This window comes from Oreochromis aureus, linkage group 18, assembly GCF_013358895.1.
Source record: "Oreochromis aureus strain Israel breed Guangdong linkage group 18, ZZ_aureus, whole genome shotgun sequence".
NCBI classification, from domain to species: domain Eukaryota; kingdom Metazoa; phylum Chordata; class Actinopteri; order Cichliformes; family Cichlidae; genus Oreochromis; species Oreochromis aureus.
The window spans coordinates 37,394,001-37,405,631 of NC_052959.1; the positions used below are offsets into that span (position 1 = coordinate 37,394,001).

The 11,631-nt window shown below is 39.9% G+C and overlaps 1 protein-coding gene and 1 pseudogene across 1 annotated transcript; one reads left to right on the top strand and one right to left on the bottom strand.

The window, feature by feature from the left end:
- Positions 1–773: 773 nt before the first annotated feature.
- LOC116310963 (zinc finger protein 23-like) lies at positions 774–7,856 on the bottom strand. Its single transcript, XM_031727921.2, has 2 exons — positions 7,596–7,856; positions 774–1,858 (listed from the first exon to the last, which is right to left on the bottom strand). Exons 1-2 carry the CDS (start codon positions 7,765–7,767, stop codon positions 1,020–1,022), a joined length of 1,011 nt encoding a protein of 336 aa, XP_031583781.2. The 5' UTR covers positions 7,768–7,856; the 3' UTR covers positions 774–1,019.
- A 1,717-nt stretch (positions 7,857–9,573) lies between these two features.
- Positions 9,574–10,315, top strand: LOC120434163 (annotated as a pseudogene).
- Positions 10,316–11,631: the final 1,316 nt, after the last annotated feature.

Here is an 11,631-nt window from a genome sequence, read left to right on the forward strand (position 1 = left end):
AAACAAACTTGTGGTAGGCCTAAACTTATTTTCAGAATAATTACATCTGAAACTTTGTTTCATTGTAAGATTATAACAGTGATGGCAATATAATTGTTTGTTGTTCAGCAGAACAGTGTCCAGTATGTTGGCTGTTACTTCGTTGTGTTTGAAAATAAAAGTTGGGCTGATTTTAACATCATTACAAAAATTGTTGTTAAATTATTTTTAATCATATTCAGGTTACCACAAATTGTTTTTTTCATTTAGTTGAACTTAACATGTTTGTCAGTAGGTAAACAATTAGTATTGTACAGTCAGAAATATCAAGTTATTGTTAATACTGCAGACTTGCATGTGTATAAGTTGTCCTAACAGTCATCTTAAGTCAGCTTTACTTAGTTTTTTTTGAGGCAACGAGTTTCCATAATTTTTTTTTGAGTTCTGGGAACTAACAAGGCTGTACAGTGTACTCAAAATGAGTAAGTTGCCCTAACTTGGTCATCTTACGTAAACTTGATCCAATTTTTTTGAGTTCTTGGAACAAATGAGCTTGTACAGAGTACTTAAAGTAAATAAGTTGTCCTAACTTAGTCATTTTTAGCTAAGCTTTACTCAATTTTTTTGATGCAACGAGTTTCCATAATTTTTTTTGAGTTCTGGGAACTAATTAGATTTTACAGTGTGGAGAAAACTTACAAACATACAATACAGCACTTTAGAGTCACACTGCTAGCGACTGAAGATTTAGGTAAATTTGACAAGCTGAATGCATTCTGTACTGTACAGGAGACAATGCAGGAGATTGATTGACAATGGTCTACAGCCAATCAGGACACAGAACACAATGCGCTTACAAAAAAAAAAAAAAAAGCATGTAAAATTACACAAAAAAAATCTGTGAAAGGTGAACCACGTTATACAGCAAGTAAAGGAAAACATTTCCAAAAACAAACAAAACTTAAAGTTTTGGAACAGGTTAGATCAATCTCACATGTAATAAACTGGAAGACCTTGGCTTCCGTGATATCATTTTCCCTCTAGAAAGAGCAGGACTTCTGACTTGTGTGAGTTTTCATATGGCGCAACAATGAACAACTAAAACCAAACATTTTCCCGCATGCTTTACAATGATATGGCTTCTCACCAGTGTGAATTCTCATGTGCTTCCGTACATCACTACTGTACGCAAACATTTTCCCACATGCTTTACAAGTATATGGCTTCTCTCCCGTGTGAGTCCTCATGTGGCTCGATAAAGAACTTGTACTTGCAAACATTTTCAAACAGGTTTTACAAGAAAATGGTTTCTCACCAGTGTGAACTCTCATGTGCTTCAGTAAATCACCACTCCATGCAAACATTTTGTTGCATGTTTTACAAGGATATGGTTTCTCACCAGTATGGATTCTATAATGTCGTTTGATTTCATAATTCTGCTTAAAGGCTTTTCCACAAACATCACATTTGAAGGCCCTTTTACTTGTGTCTGAGTGATTCTCTGATGTAGGTGGATCGTCTGCATTCTTGTGACTTTTTTTTTTATTTCTAGTTGATCCTGAATCTACAGTCTTGCTTCTTCGCTGAGACTGTCTTTCAGTTACATCAGAGCTGTGAGAGAGGAGCTGATCCCAGCTGACTGGGTCTGGTTTGCTGTGGTCACTTTCCTTATGAATAAAGGTCACCATAAAGGTATCCGTCTCCTCCGTCAGTCCCAGCTGCTCTCCCTCCTGACTGCTGCACAGTTCCTCCTGTTCCTCTTTAATCTGTGGAGGTTCTGGTTCATCCTGGTCTAGACTGGAGCTCCTCTCCTGGTTCCAGAGCTGCTGCACAGGGAGAACCTCCTCCTCCTCCTTACAGACATGCTGCTGTGGGACGTCTAGAGGGACGAAAGGAGAAAAGAAATACACTTGAGATTCTCTAAGCTCAAGTCACTAATTTTAAGGGTGGAGGAAGCAAAACGATACAATGGAGTATTAGGGACATATCAAAAAATATATATGTCGTTGATGATTTTGAGAAAAAGTCAAAATGTGGAGATGTTTTAAGAAACTGCCGTGGCTGCTGTACTCTATAAAATGCCTTGTGTAAAATCGCCTGGCCTGTATTTTGTATAGCGCTTTACTAGTCCCTAAGGACCCCAAAGCGCTTTACACGTTCAGTCATTTACCCATTCACACACACATTCACACACTGGTGATGGTAAGCTACATTGTAGCCACAGCTGCCCTGGGGCGCACTGACAGAGGCGAGGCTGCCGGACACTGGCGCCACCGGGCCCTCTGACCACCACCAGTAGGCAACGGGTGAAGTGTCTTGCCCAAGGACACAACAACCGAGACTGTCGGACACACTCATTTGTCCACGACCAGCTGTTTCATTTTGTGTAAATCCACTCCTCCATGTTTGTGTTTTTCCGTCTGTGAGTGCACAGCTTTCTGTACCATCTCTTCAGCCCTGTGTTTATAAACTGAAAGCCAAATCATTTCTTCCCTTTAACTAAAACTGATTTTCAAGTACGGCCTCACTAACTCAGAGTAGTTTGTCTTGAAACAACTAATCTTCACGTTGATTTTTTTTTTCTCTAAATACAATTTAGATTTTTTGACCTATACGACCTATAAAGAACTGAAAGACAAAAGAAAGTGCCATCAGATCACAAACGGTGGCTTCAAGCGCACATTCAGGCCCGTGAGACTCATTTACACACACTGAGCCATGGCTCTGTGCTACATGCACACATTTCTGCATCTGTGCCATTCAAACACACTTCATATATAGTTTATTTTATGTAATATTCAAATGTTGTCTTTCTCAAGCACTTTTCATTTTGTCTTTCCATAAGTCTTATTTAATGCATTTATTACTAATAGAGAGAACGCACATGAGATTTAAGACCAGACATGTTTGAAACCTTTTGTTCTCCACAGTGGAAAATGGCTGAAAATAAAAACAGCTCCTAGTTTGATCAATTCTGCAGCTTCTCCAGTATCACTGAAATGCAGCCGGATGTTCATTTTATGTCTCTTCACTTTTTCCCCGACATGCTTGAATTTAAATCCGGCTCCCGTCCCTGTATGCCTACCTGTAGCACTACATATGCTGTCTTCAAGCGTCTGCCCCCCTTTCTTCTTCCACGTAATGGTATAGTCCCAGTCTGTCTTTCCATGTGATTGGCCACATGGTGTGCCCATCAAAATAAAGTCCCAACCCTGTCTGCATGGATTCTCAGCAGGCTAAAGATTCAGCTCCGACATATAGACGGGCAGTTACAGTTTTTCTGAATTGCTAAAACACTAAATCCCATTGTAAAAACAAAGCTGTCAACTATGGTCAAAGGAGTTTGCAAACTCCTTTGACTACGATGACCTGGATGACTGAGAACCTTCACAGACATACTGTCAACTATGAAAACTCTTTCATCAAATCAATCCCACAGATGCCAAAATCTTAAACACTATTTATCTGGTTTGGACACCATTTGCAAATCTGAATCTCCCATTTACCAAAACTCTAAACACCTTCTCAAACACACAACACATTTAGCGGTGTGGTGCACTTGTACGCAGAACGATGCACACAGGCAACAGAAGTCAAACACAACTAACACACTGTTTTCATCATTAACACACTACCACTCAAAATTGAAAACACATGTTGCAACCTCTTCTTCTGCTTTTTGCCAGATTGAATCCAGCTTCATCCACGGAGATGTATTCATGAGGCCTAACCACTGAGTCAAGTCAAAGATTCTCTGTACACAACAAACTCATTTTAGTTCTGTAAATGAAATAGTATGATGTATACATGTGCTATGCAAGTATACTTATAACTAAATGGTATTTTGTTTAGAATTGAAGGACGGCCACATGAGGGTGGAAGAACACGCATGTGCTCACAACACCAGGAGACACTTATTGTGGATATGGTCCGTCAGAATAATGCAATCTGACTGCATGAAATGCAGCAGTGGATTATAGAAGACAACATACACGTTGAATCTAGCAAAAAAGAGAAAAAAAAATGTTGCAATGTCATAGGTCAACATGCCATTATTGAACTGCCTGGCCAGCGTGGGGGAAATGTAACTGTGCTGCCATCAGCAGCTATGGGGTTCTCCACAGTCATGTTTATGTTGGGCCGTACAACAACGAACTTATAGCAACATTCCTGGATGGTCTACAGGATGCTTTGCTTGAGTAGAGAGACCGCGAGCGGGCAGAGCATCCCATATCATTTGGGACAATGTGAGCTTTCACCGTGGTCCAAGAATATGCAACTGGTTTCACAATGAGCAGCATTTTCAGACTCCTGAACTCTGCCTCCTGACATCTGACCCACGTTAACTCATGGACTGGACATACACACGCCCACAACCACCTACACACACAATGGACAACTGTACCCTCATACACACAATAATAACATGGACTGAAGCACCACTCACAACCACTAGCACTTTATATAGCCTCTGTAGAAATTATCCACATATCTCACTTATCTTAACTGCACTACTGTATAATTCTGTGTAAATAATCATTCTGTACAATACAATAATTTTTAATTCTACAACTGTTTATAACCTGCATAGTTCACATTTCTGTATAGCTGTATATCTCATATTTCTGTAGTTTTTTTTATTTCATATTCTGTATATTTTTTCATATTTATATCCTGTTCATAGCCTGTACATACTTATAGTTATAGAATATTCATAACATACTTCATACCATGTACATTATAACATACCATAATAGACCCATTTCTGTAATATACTTACACATCTATATTATTGCTAATATATATTGTAATATATCTATATCATGGCTAAAGCACTTCTGGATGGATGCAAACTGCATTTCGTTGCCCTGTACCTGTGCATGTGCAATGACAATAAAGTTGAATTCTATTCTATTCTATTTTATCAATGTGTTTCTTCCACCGTACTCTCCCTTTTTGAACCCTGTCGAGGAGTTTTTCTCTGCATGGAGATGGAAAGTATACGACCGAAACCCTTACACACAGGAAAATCTACTTCAAGCAATGAATGGAACATGCGGTGAGATGGGACTGGAATCTTGCTAGGGCTGGATTTGGCATCTCGTTGCATTGCAAGGGAGACCATAACATATGATGTGGATGAAGTCCTGTGGCCTGACCCAGCACAGAGGCTTGATGCTGAGGCAGATTAAATTATCTGAATATGCTGTAAAATAGGGCTGTTCGATATAACGATATATATCGGATGACGATAGAAAAACGTCTATCGTTTCATTTTACGCTATCGTTTGTTCGTGTGGTGTCGCATAAAATAAACTGTTTACAGCAATATTTTTCATTATTTTGATGGTCACTGTAGTTCTCTCTTTCTCTTATATTTAATATAACCACACTACAGACGGACAAGCACTTGTTTTTATGCGTTGTCGTTAGCAACAACGACGGTAAAACCACCTCGTGTCCGCTTGTTTATTTTCCACATAAACCTTTCACAATAAAGCTCAAGATCCTGTTGAGACTTTTCAAAATAAACTGAATCACGTGAAAGATGCAGAGTATTTACGGATGAGAAGCAAAAAGAGCTGTCAGGTGCTAAAAAATAAACCTTAGACTCAAGCGTTAGAACAGGCTTTTCCCGCAGCACGCTGTGTAATAAATACTCACAAAAAAAGCGGCCGTTACAACTTATGTCTAAAAATGTATCGTTTCATGCATCAGTTAAAACACTCGACTCCAGGTACGCGACGCCCAGCTGGAAACACTTCACGCAAGTCGAGCTGCCTGAGATTCACAGAATTCACAGAAAATGTTACATTTTTGTGATTTATATCGTTATCGGACGATAGATGTCTTAATATCGGGATATGAGATTTTGGTCATATCGCACAGCCCTACTGTAAAAATATATAATTTTTTATGTATATGTTACTTTTATTGCAGTTCTTTTTTGTTCAAATGTGAGTACAAGAATAAATGAATGAATAAATTATTCACATTATTTTCCCGCTATCTCACAGTGTTTTCTATATATTTTTGTAGTGTGTAATAGTTGCTAAGTTGTGTTTGCACATTGGCTGGTTTTGTGTGGTTTTTGACAGTAGTGCTTGATTTTGAGAAAAGTTAAAATAGTTTTGGGTCAAATGTTTGGTTTTGCAAGACAAGTCGAAGGTTTTGTGAGTGTAGCTTGAATTTTACAGTTTGTGTTTAGTGTTTTGAGACAAAGAGATGAGATTTAAGGAAATGTGTTTTAGCAATTCAGAAAAACTGTAATAACTGACATCTGAAATTATCACGCGGGCCGGATATAATTGTATTGTAGGCCCGAATGTGGCCCGCGGGCTATTTGACCTCCCCGAATTTAACACATTCACACAGGTTCATTATTTCCAACATTTTCACAAACATTTCACTTTTATTGGTTTCAGGTTCAGCAGAGAGAAGTTGCTTGCTGTTTACACACGGCTGAGAAAACGAAGTTGAGCTGATGTAACAGGGTCATAAATCACATTGTTATAATTACACAAAATGTGTTCTAAACCCCCAAACCGTTCCTTTTATACCTGACTTTTAGGACCTCCAAGCCTGTAGTTATGTTCATTATCAGTTAGAGCCCCTCCTCATTGTTCTTCTTCTTTGGTGCAACCCTATAAATACAGTGTACCCCTTTTGCCTCTCCCCTTTTCTACAATTCTCCTGTGGGAGAGGAGCTGGAGTGAGCAAGTTATTTATTTGGAGGTCTTTCTTTCTTTTACCTTTTATTGTCAGGATCAGACACAACGCAGAAACACACCGGTTACACTGAGTTAAACTTGTTTTCTGCTTCAGTAAAACTACTAAAGCATCACTGAGGAGCAACTCGAGGGCTCGACTCTAAACACTCAATGTGAGAACTGATGAAGAGTTGGGATGTAAAAACTGGATTATAGATGGCACACAGTTGGTGTTGTAAGCCACGCCTCCAGTTTTGAGATCCCTTCCCAGATGCCTTAACACCCACTCAGATCCTGGACCATCTGACCTCAGGAAATCACATGATAGGGTGGGTCCAGGTTTCACAATGAGCTTACCTGAAACCCTGGCTGATTGTGACCTACACCCGTTTTCACACCTTGGCTCATGTGATTAGGTAGAGGATCATAAGGGGGTCCATTGTCCCTCTCGGTGGGTTACTCCAACAAAGCTTAAATCTTGGACGCTCCACCATTTGACCCTAGAACTGAAGAAGCTTCTCGGATGAGAGGTGAAACGTCTTCAAGCAACTTAAAGAAGTCCAGATGCTTTTCCTTCCAAGCTCCTTAGACTACGATGACCTGGAGGACTGAGAACCTTCACAGACCTTTGAAATGAATATTTTTCATATTTTGTTGTTGTTTATATGAGCTGTGTGAAACAACAGGGTTATAACAGTCTGTGGTGAATAAATGTGTATTTTATAGTCCACCCTCTGCACACTGAAATTTCAACACGTAGGACAGAGTTGAAGTGAGTTCATCCATCAGAGCGAGACTCGCCTGTCCTCTGTTTGCTCTTTGTTAGCTCACAGCTCCAAAAAGTCCTCACAATCATAAACGTCCCGCAGAGCTGTGATTAGGATCCTCCCTCAGAGGGACACTCACCTGTCCTGTGCAGCTTGATTTGGGGTTTCCAGGTGATATCCAGCAGTCTGCGCTGACGGTCGATCTCTTCCTCGTACTGGACGATCGTTTTTTCAAACTCCAAGAATATTTGTTCAGCAGCAGCAGTTAGTCGCTCGTTGATAAACTCTCTCAGATACTGAACTGAAGGCATTGTTACTGCCACAGCTCACACACTCAGCTCACACACTCGGCTCACACACTCAGCTCACACACTCGGCTCACACACTCAGCTCTCACACTCGGCTCACACAACAACACTCGGCTCGGTCACATAGGAAGAAAGCTAATGCTACTTCCGCCTTTGTGTAGTTCACTTCCGTCTAATGTTGCACAAGGATGTTCCGCCAAAACAGGACATTTTACTCGTTGTTCCGCCTTTTAAAAAAGTTCTTATCATTGAGGTTTTAGTTGGGATATTTTTTTCTGGATTTCTCAGTAACAAAAATACATCCGAAAAGATTCTAAACATGAAACAGTGACGAAAAAGATCTATGCTACATATTACACGTGTCGTTCTGTTCTTCCAGACATTTATTAATAAAACACTGCGAATTTCATCTTGCAAACTGTCTGATGATATTCAACTTATGTCTCATCTAATCGTGGATGGAAATCAGATTCTCAGTTTTTGCGTTAGTGTCGGCCTATACGAGCGGCGTAAAATAGAAAAGGGGTTTATTCATGTATTTGCTAACAGAAAAGGGGATCAATCCTACTGAATCCAGCCTGTCAGCAATGTTTAATACTTAACATCACTGTATATTTTCCTTATTCACTCACTTCGATGTTGGAGGTTCAAAATCAACCACAGGCCCCGCCCACATACGTCCAGCTCAACCAATGAGATGATTTCTGTCTGCAGAGCAAAAAGTTTGAGGAAATAAAAGCACAAACTGGTGAATCTACTGCAGTGGAAGAACATTGTTCATGTGCTGTCTGTCTGGCTTCAGCAGCTCCAAAGACATGTTGCTGCACCTCTTTTTGTTTTTATCTCAATTCATAGGTGAACTTTTGTCTCTTTCTCAGAACGCAACATTTCTTTCTCTGCTCTGAACTCTGTGCTTGAAATGAATCATTGGTCTGGAGGATTGTAGATTTTCACTTCTGTCCTACTTTTCCTCATTTCCACTGTCTTCTCCTCTCAGCCTCATGGACATCGTTAGACTGATGGCTTCATTTTCTCTACTTTTTCCAGGACTAACAGCTGGAGACTCAATCACTCCTCAACAAACTGAAGTCACTGAAACAGAAGGAAAATCTGTCACACTCACATGTAACTATCAGATAGGTGGTGGTCGTTATGTTTACTGGTACAGACATCATTCTGAACTTCAGGCTCCTCAGTTTATACTATGGAAAGGAGCCAAAGGATACTCGCGTGAATACATACCCGATAGAAGATATGAATCAGAAACATCAGATACATCAACTAATCTGACCATAACAGCCCTAACCCTGGCAGACACAGCTCTCTACTACTGTGCTCTACAAACACAGTGATACAAAGTGTAGAAGAGGCTGTACAAAAACCTGAACACAGATATCTGACTACTCTTCAAAGAGGAGGGAAGTGGTATTCAAAGCACAGCTTCATATCAGATGGATTCTGCTAATTCCTGTTTTATCAGAGTCACTGTGGTTACAGCTGCTAATGAAACACTGTGGGAGGATTCACATGAGCAGCAAATCCACATCAACCACAAACCAACTGTAGGAACGTTCAGACACAAAGAAACAAAAATGAAATAACCACAAATAGTAAAAACTGTTCATGTGAAATATGTATAGTCAGAAGTATATTTTATAACTTTCTTATTTATTGGATGACAGTGTTTAAAAATCAGAAACAAAATAAAATAACCCACTCTTACATGTAACAAACTCACAACATTGTTGATAAATTATAATCCAAAGGTGCTTCATTCCTGCATGACCTACTTTGACTGCAAGATCTCCAATGAAAGCAGAGCAGCAGAAAGACGTGCTGAGTGTAAAGCTGTCAGCAGGGGGAATAACACAGGGCTGTGAATGAGTCCTGTCACTGTGATCAGGCTCCTCCTTCTAATCCACCAACTTAGTGTTGATGAAGACTAAACAGAGAGATCACAGCTTCTTTATACTTGCTGTAGCTCACAGTTACTCTACACTGCAGATATGGCGCTCTGTTCATCTCAGTGCTGCTGGCTGCTATGTGCCTCGGTATGAACACAACTCTGTTTCTTTGATATCAATCCAACATTGACATGATTCTTTAACAGCACACTGATACTGTTTGTTGGTGTTTTACAGAATGCAGAGCACAAAAAGACAACGTGCTGCAAGCAAAAGGAGAAGAGACTGCTGCTGCAGGAGGCACAGTAACACTTCACTGTCTCTATAACAGCAGTGGAACAAATAATTATCTCTTCTGAAACAAACAGGATGGAAACAACAGCCCCAAATTCATCCTGATGCGTATCAGCAGGGACCAAGGAAAGACAGCAGACGAGTTCAAGGAGAGATTTTCATCCACACTGGATTCCAGCATCAGATCAGCTCCTCTGAAGATCCAGAAGCTTCAGCTGTCTGACTCTGCGGTGTACTACTGTGCTCTGCAGCCCACAGTGACAGGAAACAGCAAAACTCTGTACAAAAACCTTTGGAGCAAAGACAACAGAATACTCCACAACATCCACTAGAGGGAGCCACACACTGTTAAACCTCTGATTCTTGTGTCATTGGACTGATGACAAAGACAACAGAGAAATGAAGCAGTAAAGATCAGAGACAGAGCTGCTGTGGAAGCACAAAACTATTTGATTGGCTGAGCTATTAAACTGGCCCCGCCCACTGAAGTTGAGCTCACCCAATGACATTATTTGTTGGTCATTGTGCTGCAGTGGAAGAACATTGTTCATGTGCTGTCTGTCTGGCTTTAATAACTCCAAAGACATGTTGCTGCACCTCTTTTTGCTTCTATCTCACATTATAGGTGAGTTTAAGAACAGGGATTAAAGTTTAGTTGAAGCTGCTGCATTAAGCAGATATACAGACTGCATTTCACTACTTTTCTTCTTTCTTTTTCCAGGACTAACAGCTGGAGACTCAATCACTCCTGAACAAACTGAAGTCACTGAAACAGAAGGAAAATCTGTCAAACTCACATGTAGCTATGAGACACGTGATAGTTATATCGAGCTTCACTGGTACAGACATCATTCTGACCTTCAGGCTCCTCAGTTTATACTCTGGAAAGGAGCCAAAGGATACACAGCTGAATATATTCCTGATAAACGTTATAAAACCCAAACATCCGATCGATCAACTAGTCTGACCATAACAGCCCTAACCCTGGCAGACACAGCTCTCTACTACTGTGCTCTACAAACACAGTGATACAAAGTGTAGAAGAGGCTGTACAAAAACCTGAACACAGATATCTGACTACTCTTCAAAGAGGAGGGAAGTGGTATTCAAAGCACAGCTTCATATCAGATGGATTCTGCTAATTCCTGTTTTATCAGAGTCACTGTGGTTACAGCTGCTAATGAAACACTGTGGGAGGATTCACATGAGCAGCAAATCCACATCAACCACAAACCAACTGTAGGAATGTTCAAATGTGAAGTTTTCTGTTTCTTTAAAATAAGCTTCAGTCTCTCACTGATTGAATTAACACTGTGAATTATCTGGATGTTCTTTGACTCTAAAACATTAGGACATGTTTAATTTTTTTAATGAATACTTGTGATTGATACTAATTCTAAGGATTTGTAATATATTTCAAATGTTTGAAATCCTCATAACTGAGCTCCAATAAATAAATAAATCACACACACACACACACACACACACACACACACACACACACACACACACACACAAACCTGTGAATGTAATGAAAAATAAGTCTTTGAAAACAAATATAACTCAGATGAACAGAGTCAACCTTCTGGGATTTTCTTACATGGTCAAGACTTTTAATGCTTATTAAAAGCATTATCAAAGAAGAGTAAAAGAGTAAAAATTAAGACAG